Source organism: Peromyscus eremicus, chromosome 5 (genome assembly GCF_949786415.1).
Source record: "Peromyscus eremicus chromosome 5, PerEre_H2_v1, whole genome shotgun sequence".
Taxonomy (NCBI): domain Eukaryota; kingdom Metazoa; phylum Chordata; class Mammalia; order Rodentia; family Cricetidae; genus Peromyscus; species Peromyscus eremicus.
In genome coordinates, this window is record NC_081420.1 from 57,383,820 (window position 1) to 57,400,548 (window position 16,729).

The window sequence follows — 16,729 nt, forward strand, 5'->3', positions numbered from 1 at the left end:
AAATTAACTGTAAAATAAGATTTTATAAAGAAAAATATTGTACTATGAAAATTTTTTCTCAACTTGTCAAATGTTATAAATACAAACTGTGGTGCCCACATGTGGAGTACAAGAGAGAAAGCATCTTTCCTTTGACAGGGATTTTAGTCAACGGTCAGCTTATTGGTGCCAAGAAGGTAGAGAATGGAAAACTAAAAACCTACTTTGGAAAACTGGGATTTTATTTCCAAAAAGAAGACATGAAAATAGAAATCAGCACAGAGACAATCACCCTGAGCTATGGTTCTTTTACATCTCGCTTGTCCTGGTCTGATACAGCTCGTCTTGGGAATCAGAGGCAAGTATTATTCCATGTTGGTTCCCATGTGCCCTTGGAACATGGCTGCAGAAGCCAGTCCAGGCTCAGCATCAGCAGAGAACAGTCATCATTTTAAATACAAGGAAGTCAAGGTTAGGGGAAGTTGTTCTCATCTACTATGCTATCCTTGGTGCCAGAAATTGTTTTCAAAGCTCACTGTGCCTTAGTGACAAGCCACAGTACATGGCATACAGTAAGTCATAAGCCACAGTACATGGCATACAGTAAGTGCTCAATACATGTGTGTGATGCATCAGTAAGCAGATCCATCCATGGAAATGTGTAGGTGACTACATCAGAATCATACTACATCAGCAGTATGGTTGCAGTTTATGCAAGAGTGTCTTCCCATTAGGACCTGCTCACTGATTGTTATAGACATGCATTATCCCATAGCACCGACATGGTGACGTTCTCAATGGAAAGTCTGTATTAGGCCTGAGAATGACTTGCTTAAAAAAATATCTGTTCTGAGTCTTGCAAGATGGCTCAGTGTGTAAAGGCACTTGCTGCTGAGATTGATTACCCGAGTGGATGGAGAGAACAAACCTTTGCAAGTTGACATGCACTAGTGTACTGTAAAACACACACATGCACACATGCATGAGCACACACACACAGAAAATAATTTAACATTTAATAAGATGTCTGTTCCAGAATCATCTAGAATCTATGTTGACTTTCACATAGGGTGCTTATCTCCGTGAAGAAGGGGAAATCTGTGACTCTGACCGTGGATAAGGAGATGTTCTTTTCCGTTCTGCTGCATCATGTGTGGAAGAAGCATCCAGTCAATGTGGACTTTCTCGGGATCTACATCCCCCCCACAAACAAGTTTTCACCCAGTGCACATGGACTCTTAGGTAAAGCATCTCAACCATTGGACATGTAGGCAGTGACTTTGACAACTATGGTTAGGTAGGAAGGTAGTTGATAAGTGGTGGCACATACCTTTAATCTCAGCGCTCAGGAGGCAGAGGCATGCAGATCTCTGTGAGTTCAAGGCCAGCCTGGTCTACAGAGCAAGTTCCAGGACTGCCAAGGCAACACAGAGAAACCCTGTCTGGAAAAAAAAAAAAAAAAGAAAAAGAAAAGAAAAAAGTTGGGAAGGTGGCAGGTACGGCTATGGGAGCAGAGGGCCCAACACAGCAGGGTGACCGGGGAATGCAATGGCCAAGACCATCTGCCCAGTGACACTAATGTGGAAAGACAAGTGACAAAACAGGTTATGAATTATGCCAAGACTTTTTTTCTGTGACTGAAGAGAGGTGACTTGGCTTAGGAGGTCTGTGACAAGCAGACTCAATGACATGCAGGCATTTTAAGAAGGGTTCAGGTGTAAGCATGTGGCATCACAAAGCTCCCTATTCCTATGATGTGAGCTACTCTCTCCAAGGCCTACCTTGTCTGCTGCCATCAGAGGGGCAGCGCTTCACTGATGGTCTGGTAGACCACATCAAGTACAAAGGGAGTCCAGAGGGAGGACGGAACTGTCACTTGAACTCCAGGATTCCATGTAAATTAATGTCTGTGCTCTGTGTCATTAGGTCAGTTCATGAATGAGCCAGACGTCCATATCTTCAATGAAAGAGCAGGAAAAGATCCCGGAAAACCAGAGGCAAGCATGGAAGTGAAAGGACATAAGCTGACCGTCACCAGGTAGGCCTTGGATGCGTAAGAAAAGGCACTGGAGCCGCTGTCCAACTCCACAAGTCATTGACAGTAGACACATATACAATATTAGCCAAAGGACACTTCAGAGAGCCCAGATGAAATGCAGATAATGACCCATGTATGTGCACACACGTCATGAAATGCCAAAAAGAATTACTCTAGTGCTCTCATCTGCATGTTAGAGCCCTTCAGTCAGGAACTGAGTAATTGAAGATGTTGACCAAAGGAAAAAAAGATCACAAAATATCCAGGAAGCACAGGGCCAGAGAAGGTATGCATATTCTATGTAAGGGCTTCTTGAATATGGATATACTGAGTGTATTGGGGGTAGTTTTTCTTACGTACATCACATCCATATGCTTCACTTCAAAGTGGGAATTTAGCATTCTGAGTATAAATTCTTTGGATATTCCTCCCCTTTCTTGTTCAGTTGTCTCCCTCCTGCTTAATATCACTTTAAAGCATTTTTTATCTTTTTGATAGTTTATAAAAGTTTTCCTTATTAAAAATAACAGTACAGAAATGCTATTATCTTCCACATAATTAAAATGTAACTTTACAGTGATAATTAAATCACAAGATTAGTTATGATATATGCCACCATGATACAGACACATGAACACCACCCAAATGGTACTGGCTTACCAGACAGAAAACAATTCATTATTAATAGATACCAGTAAGCATGGAGACAGGGTGAGACTACTCAGCAACTGCCTTACATCATAGGCAGACATCTTTTCTATGACAAAACACAACAGATCATCTTTTCCATGACAAAAGGCAAACACTGAGCCTTTTCACAAACTCCTGTGACATTTCCGATGAGCAAATGAAACTGAACGAGCCCCACTCCATCCCTTTAAGACTCACTGATGGCAATGTGCTGTAGGTATTTTTAAAATTTTAGCTTCTTCATCCTCTAAGGGGAAGACTTGAATTTGTGCATAAATAGCTGGCATCACTCTTAAATAAAACATATCCATAAATTGAGGAGGTGCCTCCGGTGCCTCTGCTAGCACAGCCTAGCCTACAGCACTGTTTTATTTAGCCTTCCCCTTGTTTACTATTCACGGCCACTGTTACCTGGGTGGAAGGACCCTACAGGCCAGCTTCTATAGGGCTAATTGTCTGAGGACACAATGGCTACTGTCTGATCTTCTAGCACCAACCCCTAGACACTGACACGGACACCTCTTTTCACTTGGGGGGTAGGGAAGGAGTAGGGGGTGGGTAGAGAGAGGAAAGGCACAAAGAGAAGGGAAGAGCCTACTTGTGTCCAGCTGTGCCCTGTTCCTGTGTTGGCTTTTCCCTAAGCATAGATGCCATTTTCCTTTCAGAGGCTTACAGAAGGACTACAGGACAGATATTGTGTTTGGAACAGACGTCCCCTGCTGGTTTGTGCACAACAGTGGGAAAGGTTTCATCGATGGGCACTACAAGGATTACTTCGTACCTCAGCTCTACAGCTTTCTCAAACGGCCTTAAGAGTTTACGGTTTTGGAAATTGTACGTGTACGTTTTCTCCCTGACCCTTTTGGCAGTTTTCCTCAACTCCAGCAACTCAAAACAAACCCAGATGTTAGAGTGGTCTAAAAGGCCTGCTAAGAAAATAAACATTTGCAAAGAAGTCTCAGGAGTCTGGTTTCAGATGATGTGTGTTAATCAAGGTGACACCCAGGATGTGGCTGATGAGTCAAGCTGCCACTGAGACCAACCCCAGGAGCTGGTGTTTACTGTGAAAAATCCATCTACTGTTGAATGCGACCTCAGCCTTGAGATTAAGCACACACTTGCTGTTAGTACACAGGAGGGTCAACTATGAGACTTTGGGTGAATACTGACAATAAACAGGGGACGTTACTTCTTCGTAGCTGCTTCATAACAGAGACTTACACTGAACTCCTGGGCTGCAGGGATAGCACTGTCAAAACTAGATAGACATTTATGTGCAAAACTCAGAGGAACAGTTCTATAGAATAGTTCCATAGAAGTGTTCTGTAAAATCAGTCTCATACGTGTAACTCATGTGACCAACCTTGAAAAGTTGATGTTTCAACATGCATCACTTATAAAAGTAACTTTATCAGTGACTGTCATATGTAATCCCTCTTGAGACCAGAAATATGTTGATTTATTTTCCATTTTAAATGAACAATCAACCTTGGATTTCAAACAAGACCAACGACTTAGTGGGGACAGTTGGCAAAGAGCAGCTTTCTCCCTAGGTAAGCCTGTTCATTCTTTAGAGGATCCCGGGAACACAACTTGATACTTAGTTATACACAGTATGAACAACTGAGATCTCAGCTGACTAATATTGACCTGCTATTTGCGAGACATATTAGCTATCTTTGGTCTCATGTGGCCTGTGTTCACAAGCTTGGCCCATGTGGAACACAACTTGATACTTAGTTATACACAGTATGAACAACTGAGATCTCAGCTGACTAATATTGACCTGCTATTTGCGAGACATATTAGCTATCTTTGGTCTCATGTGGCCTGTGTTCACAAGCTTGGCCCATGTGTCAATCACACAGCTACCATTAAACCAACCCAATTAAATGTGAATTTTATCTTAATGAATGGGAAAACTTAACTGAGAAAAACAAGTCTGAGATTATACCTGAGTAACAAGTTTTTTTTTTTCAAAGTTTTAAAGACTTTTAAAATGACTATAAACTAAGTCAGTTTTCTTTAGGGTTAAGACTGGAAATGCAAAGGTCTGGAGAGTTGGTACAGCAGTGAAGAGCATTTTCTGCTTTTGCAGTGAGGGTCCAAGTTCAGTTCTCAGTACCCACGTGGCAGCTCACATTCATCTGTAACTCCAATTCCAGATCCAATGCCCTCTTCTGACCTGTGCAGAGTCCTGACATATGTGGTACACACACAAATACTTACACACACACAACATAGTTCTTTAAAAACATAAATGAAAAAACCCTAAATAGAATTAAGCAGTATCTTATTAAATGTACGTGTGTGTGTATGTGTGTGTGTGTGTGTGTGTGTGTGTGTGTGTGTGTATAAATTGTAGCCTGAGTGCCTGGTTCTCAAGCATGAACTTTGTAAATGACAACATTATGACCCAATTGTCATAGAAAATAAAAGAACCTATGTTCTCACAACCTATGGGCCACCAGTCAGGCACCCTTGAATGTTCCAAGGCAGTTCTTTCTCCAGTATGGTCCAGAGGAACCAAAGGTTGGACACACAAGCGACGGAAGGATTTCTTTATGTGTGTGGGTGTTTGTCAGGCATGGACATCTGTTCAGCATGTCATGCACTGGCCGTAAGAGGGCACAGGATCTGGGACCGGAGTTACAAATGGTTGTGAGCCACCATGTGGGTGCTGGGAATGTAAAGTGGGTTCTCTGGAAGAAAAGTCAGTACTCTTTACTGCTGAGCCACCCCGACAGACACTGGTCTTTTTTAGCAAGAGATAAGTGACTCTAATGAGTCATCAGAATGAAGGTCAAGGTTGCCTGATTAGAAACACACAGACACTAATGTGATAAAAGAATTTGCTATTTTTTTTTTTTGAAATTGTCTTACATGAAACACTTTACTATGGTATTCTTTAATGATGGCAAAAAACCATCATGGGGTATTGGTGGAGGTATTAAGGCAACTCTACATAGTTAAAAGGGAGGTTTATTTTGTGGGGTAACTTACAAGTAAAGGGATAGGTTACAGGGTCCGGGAAAGGTGTAGCGCAGTCCACTGGTGTTCTCTGGAGAACTCTGCTCTGTCTACCTCCAGTGTCCAGGATCCAGGAACCAAGAGAGCTGGCACATCCGGATCTCAAGTCTTAAGGGCTCCTGTCTCGGCCCCGCCTTGTAGGCCTAACAGTTACCAAAGCCTCAATGGAGGTAGTTCTTCCAGGTCAAAGCTGGAACAGCTACCCACTACAATGGGGGTCTTATGAAGGAAAAAGGAACAAAGCTAAAATGACAGTTTTGACACTTAAAAAACATTAGATTTCATTATAAATTTACTCAAACTATCCAGTAGTATTTAAATAGATCCACTTTTTATACAAAACAAATGCCCTAACACAGTAGAGTTACATAGTACCTTGACTAACATCAATTTGATGCTTTACGATTTCAATGTATTGTTAACCAATTTCCAAGCTCAAGCAAGTTTAGATATGTCTTCATACTGAATCCCTTCCACTCTGCGTCCTTTCAAAGGTCCAGTTTCAATGACTATGGTGGCTGAAAAGGCCTTTTCATTGATGGATTCCAGGGCGCCTTCATTCCCTCTGTAGCCACCGTTCAAAACTAGAATTCTTTTCCCTGGTGCTGGAATGACAGTCTCTAAATGAGTCTGGTCCAGTTTCAGCCTGTCTCCAGAGTCAATCATCTTTACCACAGCTGTGTATCTGTCAATCACTTCCTTAACGACACCCTTCTTCTTGTGGTATTTCTCTCCGAGTTTCTTGGTTATAATTTTCACAACGATTCCAGGCTGTAGCCAGGCGTCTGTTCGAGCAGTTCTTTTCTTTTCCTCTTCCAGCTCCATGATTTCGTCCAGTGCGGACTTCTTTTTCTTCTTTGCGGGCTGAGCCGAGCTCTGGGAAGACTCTTTCCGCCTCACGGAGGCTGTACTTCCCAGCGTCTTCAGTGCATTTGGTCCCAAAGAGCTTGACTTGGACGATGTTGCTCCCGCTGAGCTCCCTGCTCCTTTATTCAGATTGAATGTAACTTTTTCTTCATCATTTTCTCGGCTCAATTCTGTAAAAACAGGTGTCTCCTGCTCTTTTCCTTCCAGACCTCTTCTCACCTGCTCCTCAATGAACTTGGCAGTCTTTTCCTCATCGTCAAGATCCTGCTTCTTCTTTTTTTCTAACTCTAGTTGCCGGCGGATGGTTTCGGGGTCTCTGTCTATGTACTGAATGTACCAACCTTTTGGTGTCTCGTCCACTTTACACAACCCTTGGGGGGAGAAAACCAGCATGACTTCGTGTACATCCAAAGTAAACAACAAGCACAGTGTGTTCCATCTCTGCACATTCAGTGACTACAATCGAGTGTCCTCAAACACAAAGCCCTGAAACACAGGGCGATTTCTTCACTTCCATGCTTATATAGCTATGCTCAGGTAACAGCTAAGCAAGAGCTGCCCAAGGAATCACTTTAGGAACAACTGTTCAACTACAACAGAGTCCTTACTGTCCAATGAACACAGAATGATCTGTTAACTTAATAAAGTGGCACTCTAAATGAGCTAAATATTGACACCAAATTTCTCCTGTCTTCCTAATTTCTCATCATATGAAGTTCAGAAACGGGAAAGAAAAACTAAATTCTTTGCCCTTTAAACAGACTCTGCGGATTTCTCGTTATAGTTACCCTTGCCCCTTGCTCCTCCTTTGCCTCTTCTTGTGGCTTTGCTCCATCACGTGCTCCCTGACATGATGCTCTCCCTCACTACAGCCCCAGGGGCACAGGAGCCAAGTGACATGAACTCAATACTCAGAAACTGTGAGTCAAAATCAACTTTCTCAGGCATTTTGTCACAGTGATGAAAAGTGCCGGAAACAGAATGCCTCGGGCACTGTCAAAGAAGTCCTCAAGCTGGCCACTTTGGACCCAAAGCCTGCAAGCCCAGCCCCTGGGAAGCAGAGGCAGGAGGGTCACAAGTTCCATTGCAGCCTGGGCTATATTAAGACCCAGTTTCAAAAACTAAAAATGACCAAAGTGGCATATAACAAACTTAACCATGGAACTCTTGGTTCCCCTCCTGCTTTCCTAACTTCCCTACAGACCTTATTTTCCATAAAATCAGACAGAAGCTGACAATGATTTCTCTCCTAGAAAGAAAGCCACGGAACACCAGTTTCACTGTTCTCTTCTTACCTTCTCTGCCCAGCCACTTGGTAAAGTCGGTCAGCGTTTCCCACTGAGTGGCGTTCATATGGATGTGCTCTCGATGGCTGATGTATTCATTGTAGACAATGTTGTTGTGGACTCTCTTAGTGCCTAAAAACAAAATGTGACACTGTTGAGCCTGAAAAAAACTCACTCAATTATGAAATTGTTATTTACGCAATATTTAAGATGTTTACCAAAGCGTCTCCTCAAAAGTTCCAGAAAGTCATTTCGGAATTCCCTAGTGAAGAAAGAAAGGAAAATATTAAGGTACTTGCTACAAATATAAAGCGCCATCTTAAGTGTAAGCCATCATAAACTTTAGTGACCAAATGTCACATCAACCACCTATGTTACCATGTGCCATAAACCTTTAAAGTGAACACAGAAAGAACTGCAAAGATCAGCCTGGAGTTGAAATGTGGCCTTAGCAAAGCAGCCATGGTGAAAGCTAGCACATGTCTTTAGAGAAGGTTGACCATAGGATCTTTGTGCTAATGACTAGGGCATAATAATACCACCCTGTCCAAACGAGCAAATGGCATATCTTAACCTTCAAGCAGTTCCCATAAAGTCAACTAACAAAGGAAATGTAACAAAATATAAATAAATTTGAGGGCATTGCCAGAGGGGATTTTAATAGGGACAGTGGAATATAATTCAAAGGTCAAAAGGGAAGGCCATTCCTTATTAACAGTGCATGAACACAGGGTGTGTTTGAAAGATGACACTTAACCTACTTTGGCTGGAATTTAGGATGACAATGAGGGTGAGCAGAGGCAGAATGACATGAGGGGAGAAGATGTGGCTTGAAGATGGGCTCTGATCTAATTTTTGAATCTTGAATGTCATGCTATACAGATCTAATTTTCAGAAAGCAACAGAAAAGCATTTCCAACCCAAATAACTTAGGTTTGAAAAATTAAACACTGTAATTTGGAAGATAATCATGGTTTATACAGCCATAAAGGAAATAAAGAGGATGGTTCAGCCAATAACACCAGTGGCTGCTCCCCATGAGGACCCAGGTTTGATTCCCAGCAACCACATAGCTGCTCACAACTGCCTTTGACTCCAGCCCCAGGTGATTCAACACCCTCTTCTAGTCTCCACACAGGCAAAAAACTCATACACATAAAATAAGTAATTTTTAAATAGAAATGAAATCATAACATTTGCAAGGAAAAAAAAGATAGAAATAGAAATCATGATGTTAAGTAAGCTAGATCATAAAGACAAATATGTTTTCTCTCATATGTGAAACTTAGATTTAAAATTGTGTGTGTGTGTGTGTGTGTGTGTAAAGAAACCTGAAGGGGATCACGAGAGAGGATGATGAGATCTTAAAGGAGAGAAGAAAGAGGGTAATAGAACATATGTGGCCTGCAAACAGAAGAGTAGACATTACTTGGGGGAAGAAAGGGATGAGACAAGTAGTGGAGAAGGACAGGAAGGGAGGGGATGCCAGCAGGGGAATTATGAATTATGAGACAGTATAATAACACATTTGAAAATGTTATGATGAAACTCATTACTTTGCATGCTAACTTAAAAAAAAAATTAATCTGTACTCAAACCATGACAGGAAAAGGATGGGAGGGAGGGAGGAAGAGAGGAAAAAAGGGAAGCAGAGAGGGAGGGAGAAAATCTTGGTCGGCAGCAGAGAACAGAATTCTCAAATGATGTTCCCCCGAGCCAGCAGCACACTATCATTTGGGAATGTTACAGAAATGTACAATCTCTGGCCCCATCCAAGATCTCCTGAATGAGAAGCCAGGTGCGGGTTCTGCCATCGTTTTAAATCTAAGCTAATCCAGTACACACAACTGTTTGTAGAACACTGGGTAGAAAAGAACAACAGTGAGGAATCATGAAATGAGTGAAATGAGAGATGCTGGGAACCACTACTAGGACAGAAAGAGTGGGAAGGACCTAAGTTTGAAGGGCATCACATAGACTAGGTAAGAGGTTCCGAGGGGACTGGAGTTCTATTAGCTGACAACGAGGTTTGGTGGGTAACATTCTAAGTTAAACTTCAGAAATGCTGACTCCAGGTCTGGAGAGATCACTCAGTGGTTTAGAGTACTTGTTGATCTTGCAAAGGACCCAACTCACAACCATCCTAATTCCAGTTCCAGGGAGATCTATTGCCCTCTTCTGGCCTCCATGTACTACTCATGGTACACATACACACATGCAGGCAAAACATTCATACACATAAAATAAATTTTTAAAAATAAAAATCAAAGAAATGATTGTGAACTAGCTTTCAGAAAAGCAGAGCTGTCAAGGAAAAAAATCATCTGTAACTTAGGACAAACGGTAGAAAAGAACGTCAAGAATGGGGGTTAGGAGACACCTGACCAAAAAGGCAACAGTTAAAAAAATGTGACTTACGGTGACTGTGGGATGAGATAAAAAGATCAGAGAATCATCCTGAAGAACTTTCTGGTATTTGAGGAGCTAAGAGAAGGAAGGAGGAGGAAAAAGAAGGAAGAAGAAGGAAGAAGGTCATGGAAGAACCCACAAGAGAGAGGTATGTCAGTGAAGAGTTACAAGCATTAGCCACTGAAGACAGACCAAGGACGATGAGCATGGGAAAAAGCCACAAGTGACTTCAAGAGACTGACAGACAGACAGGAGGCAGTGTCGTGAACAGGAGGTAGAAAGCAGGTAAAGGCAGGAAGTGTCTAGCACTTGTCACAATGTTCTTTCCCGGTGTGTGGCCTGAGCATCTGGTGGTACTCAGGATGGTTTTAGGTAGTTCACAAACTAAACTTATTTTACCTTTGTCATTGTGGTGTTTTGCACTGATAAGATTAAAAGCAATGGAAAGAAAATGGGCTTCATAGTAGACACATATCATACCAGCACTAAGGAGGCTCAGGTAAGAGGACAGATGTGAATCAGAGACCAGCCTGTACTACAGAGTGAGTACCGAGTCAGTCAGGACTACATAATAAGACCCTGTTTCAAAACACAAATGAATGCATGCATAAATATTCTGAAGATGGAAGGTAAACCAACCAGCAGCTTAGCATACAGACAAGGTCACAGGTAGTGATCTCAAGCCATCTGACAACGATGTACTATGTGACACCACACCAATCACTGAAAACTGACACTGGCTTTATCCAGAATGTCCCCATGGAGCAGTAAAATTTGTTGGTTGTATTAAATCACAGCCTTCAAATCACCTTGCTAACCGTCCATGATAAAATGAGAATTACAGATGAACTACCACCACTGTGCATCACAGCTGCTGTGAGAAAAGTGCCGTGCAATTGAGCTGTGAGTTGAATACCTTTTCTCATGGGACATAAAAGACAAAAAGACATAAACTACCATTATTCCAAACTGGGCATTTGGCAGACACGTCCTCAAAAGTAAGACTGCTGAGTTATATTCCTCAATTGAAACATTTTAACAGGCTAAATGTGGAAGCAAAGGTGAGCATTCAGCTGCCTATTAAGTAAGATATTGAAGAGATTTGCAAAAATGTAAAATATATGTTTTTGTATTCGGAAAATATAGTATGTTGCTTTGTTTTGTTTTTGTGGTTTGCTTTTTATTATTAAAAATCTCAGCTAGTTGTGATGGAACATACCTGTAATTATAGCATTTGTGGGGCTGAGACAAGAACAATGTGAGTTTAAGACTAACCTTTGCTACATAGTGAGATTCTGTCTTAAATCAAGGAGAAAAAAAAAAGAGAGACCCATGTGTGTATACTCGAGTGTAGGTACATATACATTCTGTGTATGTATGGAGGCCAGAGGTCAACTAAGTGTCTTTCTTGATTGCTCTTCATTTTATTTATTGAGGCAGGCTCTCTTGCTAAACCCAGAGCTCACCAATTTAACTAGTCTAGCTAGTGGCTTGCCCCAGAGATCCACTGTCTCTGCCTTCTGAACATTGGGATTATGGGCTGATCATACTTGTTTGGCTTTTATGAGGATGCTGCAGATTGCAACTCAAATGTGTATGGCAAGCACTTTATCCTCTGGGTCCTCTTCCAAGTCCCTGTTATATTTGAACATAGGGTAAATGTATTAGTATTTTTAAATAGACTAATAAATATTTGTAATTTTTTTAGATTTAATTTCAAATGTTGACACATAAAACCCATAGAAACAAAAGCCCTTAAGAATCTTCAATCAGGGAGCTGGAGAGATGGCTCAGCGGTTAAGAGCACTGGCTGTTCTTCCAGAGGACCTGAGTTCAATTCCCAGCAACCACATGGTGGCTCACAACCATCTATAATAAGATCTAGTGCCCTCTTCTGGCCTGCAAGCATACATGCAGGCAGAACACTGTATACATAATTAATAAATAAATCTTTAAAAAAAAAAAATCTTCAATCAGGGGCTGGAGAGATGGCTCAGAGGTTAAGATCACTGACTGCTCCTCTAGAGGTCCTGAGTTCAATTCCCAGCAACCACATGGTGGCTCGCAACCATCTGTAATGAGATCGGGTGCCCTCTTCTGGCCTGCAATCATACATGCTATATACATAAAAAATAAATCTTTAAAAAAAAAAAAGAATCTTCAATCATATGTATAAAGGGATCCTCAGAAAATATCTAGAAGTTTGAAAAAAAAAAAGACTAGTACTTACTGCTAACAATTAACAGAAAATCATTATTAGTACTAGACACGCTTCTGAGCCCTTTAAAAACATTAGCTCTCTCACTCTTCTTCCGGTTCTATGCAGGAGCCTGCCAGTTGGGTCAGGATGACACTTCAGTGCCATCATACCCATGAGAATACTAAAGCACAGAAACACTCAGGAAGCTTATCCCAGGGCGCCACCCCAAAACCCCTGCAAGGGGAAAGACATGAGGCCGGGCAGTGCTGAATTGAAAGGAAGGAAGGACAGCTCTAAGATACACTTTGGTAACAGTGGCATACTGTTCTTAATTTCAAAAGAAGACAAAGACTGAGCACAGGAAGACTCCAGTCATCTCAACACATAAGGGACAACAGATCTCCTGCGTAAAATATTAAGCACTTCCAAAATTACATGGCCGACTGAGTAACATTTAAGAGGTACTTACTCTGAAAAATAATCCATGAACTGCTGAGGGTTTTCTGAAGCCAGCAACAGTTGTCTTTGATGAGATTCAGACATACAGTGGCACTTAAAGCCATTCTACAGAAAAAAATGTGTAGTAGTTAAACTCTCATCTACATAGCACAGCACTCTCCTGAGTAGTTCCTTAAGCCTGCAAATGCATTCTTTAATTAATTAAAGTTAATTTAATTAAAAAATTCTTTTTTAACTTTTAAAATTATGCATGGGTATTTTGCCTGCATGTATGCCTGTGTACCGCCTTACGTGTTATGTCCGAGGGGGTCAGACTACAGTATCGGATCCACTGGAACTGGAGTTACAGACAGTAGGGTGCTGGAAATAGAACCTGGGTCCTCTGGAAGAGTAGCCAGTGCTCTTAACCATTGAGCCATTCTCCAGTCCTGATAAATTATTTTTACAAAATCAAATCACTAGCTATAACCACACTCTAGTGTAAGTGAGTGTGTGTGTGTAGACCATAGGTGGATCCTGTCACTCTCCAGCTACTTCTTTTGAGATGGGGGTCTCTCATCGAACCTGGAGCTCACAGGTTCAGGAAGATTAGCCACCAAGTAAGCTCCAGGGATCCTCTTGCCTCCGCCTCCCTGGTGATCCAAACGCAGGTCCTCACACGTGCGTGGGGGATACTGTACTGACTGAGCCCTCTCTGCAGGCCTGTTTTGCATTTTGCTTGCCACAGAGCTGAGTTTTGCAACCCTGCCAATTACAGAGCAGTCAAGGTCTAGAGATGGAGAGTGGTGCTGTAAAGCAGCCATTTATATATAATGCTGCCAGACTCCGACTTCACGGTGGGGACTGAATAGTTTTTACTGAGCACCTGCTTCTTAGCAAGATCCTGGAGAGATGCAATGAAACAAAAAGGACCGTCTCTGATTTCCCCTCCAGACACTCTTTTCTCTTATTTTCTTCTACTTTAGTTTATTAACCAAAAGACAGCAATGTCTATTACTTAAATTTTGTTAACTGTATTATAGCTATACTTTTTAAGACTATTTAAAAAAAAAAGGCAAGCTGGGGCTAGAAATGGTTCAATGGTGAAGAGAACCAGCTGCTCTTGCAAAGTACCTAAAGTTCAGTTCAGTTCCCAGCACCTACATCAGGGTGTTCACAACTGTCTCTATAACATTCACAATGTTACAGCCCCAGGGGACCCAGCACCTCTTCTAACATTCACAAACAAATAAAAACTTAAAAACAACATATATGTATTGGTATATTTCTTCTACCTTATTTGAACCTGAAATTTCAATAGTACATACGTAGCTCTTGCAGAGGTCCTGAGTTCAATTCCCAGCAACCACATGGAGGCTCACAACCATCCATAACAGGATCTGATGGCCTCTTCTGTCTGATGCCTTCTCCTGTCATGCAGGCATACATGCAAATAGAACACTCATATGCATAAATAATTTTTTTAAAAAGCAGACATGCAAATAGAGCACTCATATACATATACTTTCCTCTTTCTAAGAGTAAGAACCAACAGACTGATGCTCTGAAATCCTGCCTGTTTGTCTAGCTTACCAACAACTTTTTTTTTTTGAGACAGGGTCTCACTGTGTTAGTACATCCTGGACTGAAACTTGTGATCTTCCCATCTCTGCCTCTGAAGTGCTGAAATTAGAAGCATGTGCCACCACACCTGCACCTACTTGATTATCCTCAGATGTTATTCTGAAATTAAGTTCTCATGAGAAGAAGATAAATGACTAGTTCTGGTAATTGCCAGTTTTCTTTGTAAGGTTCTTCTGATTGTGGCTGTCTGTCCTCGGGTATATTCGCTGCCTTCCCTACTTCAAAGGTGGTCAAGGGAAGGAGGATGTTGGCTCTTACATGTTCCTTTTTCTGTCCCTATCTTGCAATGCGGGAAAACCGAGAAGGAAGAAGACAAGGCCCATGATATCTATCCCTTCCACCCTTCCCAGTCCATTCCTTTGGGTTTCTACAATTTAATAACATTTTGTTTCCCTTTTTATTTATATTTTGTTACCAAACTGCTTTTGAAGTAAAATTGAAATAACCATTTCTTTCAGGTAGTGCACAAATTAGGCAAAAATTATAGATGGCCCATGGACAAATAAAAGATTAAGAAATGACTGTAAGTATGCCAGAGCTTTGCAGCTGGGCAGTGGTGGCACACACCTTTAATCCCAGCACTAAGGAGGCAGAGGCAGGCGGATCTCTGTGAGTTCAAGGCTAGCTTGGTCTACAAATCGAGTTCCAGGAAAGGTGCAAAGCTATACAGAGAAATCCTGTCTCGAAAAAAAAAAAAAAAAAAAAAAAAAAAAAAAAAAAAAAAAAAAAAAAAAAAAGAAGGTAACAGCGAGCCAGAAAGAAAAGGTGCAAAATGTAACCAACTACAAGTTGCCCTTTGACCCCCATTATGTGTGTGAGACTTGTGCGCCCTCAACGGGCATCAGTGGGATCTGTAGACATTTGGTGACACACACTCATCAAAATAAGATAATAGCCAGGTGGTGGTGGCTCACGCATTTAATCCCAGCACTGGGGAGGCAGAGGCAGAGGCAGGCGGGTCTCTTTGAGTTCGAGGCCAGCCTGGTCTATAGAGTGAGTTCCAGGACAGCCAAAAAACCCTGTCTCAAAAAATCAAAACAAAACAAAACAACCCCCCCGCAAAAGATAATATAAATGGGGGGGGGGGGTAAGACCCTGCATTAACTTGTAGCACTGCTTAATAAACAAGGTTCCTGGTCCCCACCACCAGACTACCAAGAAAGTATTAATATGAAGTGGGGTGGTCTACATCTTTGACACCAGCACTCAGGAAGCAGAGGCAGGTGGATCTTACTTGAGGCCAGCCTGGTCTATCTACACGGTGAGTTCCAGGCCAGCTGAAGCGACATACTGAGGCACTGTCTCCAAAGTAAAGTAGAAATAAAATAGTGTATCAGATGTAAAGGGTTTTTTTTTAATTAGATTTGCTATATTAGTGGCATTTTCACATATATTGAAATGATACAGGCGATTAGCTTGTTATGTTGATCACATATTTAAGTTTTCAGAAGTATACTGACATTTATACAATTTACTATAAAATATTTCAGACAAAAAGTAAGTATCGTAAAACATTTAAAGTTAACTTCTAGGTGCTATGGAATGCAAGCTTGTACCTTTCTGAAATCCATATACTGAAACTCTAACCCCCATAGGATGGTAGTAGCAAGTGGGAACTTTGGGAGATAATTACGTTTAAATCATGCGGAGACCCAGTCTCAAACAAAACAAAACAAAACTCAGTGACAACCTTACAGCAGATAGGTACAAGTATTACCTCCACTTTACCAATAAGAGGAAACTTTATTTGCCCAAGTCCATGGCAATCAGTCAGTGCCTGTCTGGGATTATTTCTGGTGGAGTTGGAGGGCCGCGCGAAGGGCGGCGAGGGTCACAGACCTCTTGCGCCCGGCTGGGGAAGACTGCGCGGAAAAGCGCTCCGTGTCGGGGCGCAGCGTCGGAGAAGGGTACCGGCGTCGCGGTCGGGGGTCGCGGCCACCCTGAGCCACTTACCTCGTCACGGCATTGTTTCTGGCACATCTGGCAGTACCAGCGAAGCTTCTGGAGTCCTTTGGACTTAATTCTATTCGCGATGGCCTTGGGGCTCAGAAAATCCGACTTGCCCATGGTGACCCAAAAGCGCTACAACGCTCAAGCAGCCGGAAGCGGAACTGGATCGGCTGGGGGGGGTGGCGGGCGGGACTAAAA

The 16,729-nt window shown here is 42.0% G+C and overlaps 2 protein-coding genes across 3 annotated transcripts in view; one reads left to right on the plus strand and one right to left on the minus strand.

Annotated features, from left to right (window-relative positions):
• The window catches only part of Itih2 (inter-alpha-trypsin inhibitor heavy chain 2), a 38,802-nt gene extending 35,140 nt beyond the window's left edge, over positions 1–3,662 (plus strand). Inside the window, exons 18-21 of the mRNA XM_059262426.1 lie at positions 139–337; positions 1,049–1,221; positions 1,906–2,017; positions 3,373–3,662. Coding sequence (XP_059118409.1) covers positions 139–337; positions 1,049–1,221; positions 1,906–2,017; positions 3,373–3,520 — 632 coding nt within the window. The 3' untranslated portion in view covers positions 3,521–3,662. The remainder of the gene's footprint in view (positions 1–138; positions 338–1,048; positions 1,222–1,905; positions 2,018–3,372) is intronic.
• Positions 3,663–6,011: 2,349 nt separating this feature from the next.
• Positions 6,012–16,725, minus strand: Kin (Kin17 DNA and RNA binding protein). Of its 2 annotated transcripts, XM_059263510.1 has the most exons (5): positions 16,535–16,725; positions 12,969–13,063; positions 8,109–8,152; positions 7,900–8,022; positions 6,012–6,975 (listed from the first exon to the last, which is right to left on the minus strand). In XM_059263510.1, exons 1-5 carry the CDS (start codon positions 16,646–16,648, stop codon positions 6,173–6,175), a joined length of 1,179 nt encoding a protein of 392 aa, XP_059119493.1. In that variant the 5' UTR covers positions 16,649–16,725; the 3' UTR covers positions 6,012–6,172. The 2 variants fall into 2 exon arrangements, with proteins under 2 accessions (XP_059119493.1, XP_059119494.1); XM_059263511.1 differs by lacking the exons at positions 8,109–8,152; positions 16,535–16,725 and having other exon boundaries at positions 12,969–13,062.
• Between the last annotated feature and the right edge of the window lie 4 nt (positions 16,726–16,729).

Bases quoted from the DNA above. Each gene is read 5' to 3' on its own strand.
- Kin (XM_059263510.1), bottom strand. From the start codon at position 16,648: ATGGGCAAGTCGGATTTTCTGAGCCCCAAGGCCATCGCGAATAGAATT. The intron at 13,064-16,534 runs GTAAGTGGCTCA...TTTTTTCTGTAG, and splicing joins AGAAACAATGCCGTGACGAG to AATGGCTTTAAGTGCCACTG. The intron at 8,023-8,108 runs GTAAACATCTTA...TTTTGTTTTTAG, and splicing joins ACTTTTGAGGAGACGCTTTG to GCACTAAGAGAGTCCACAAC.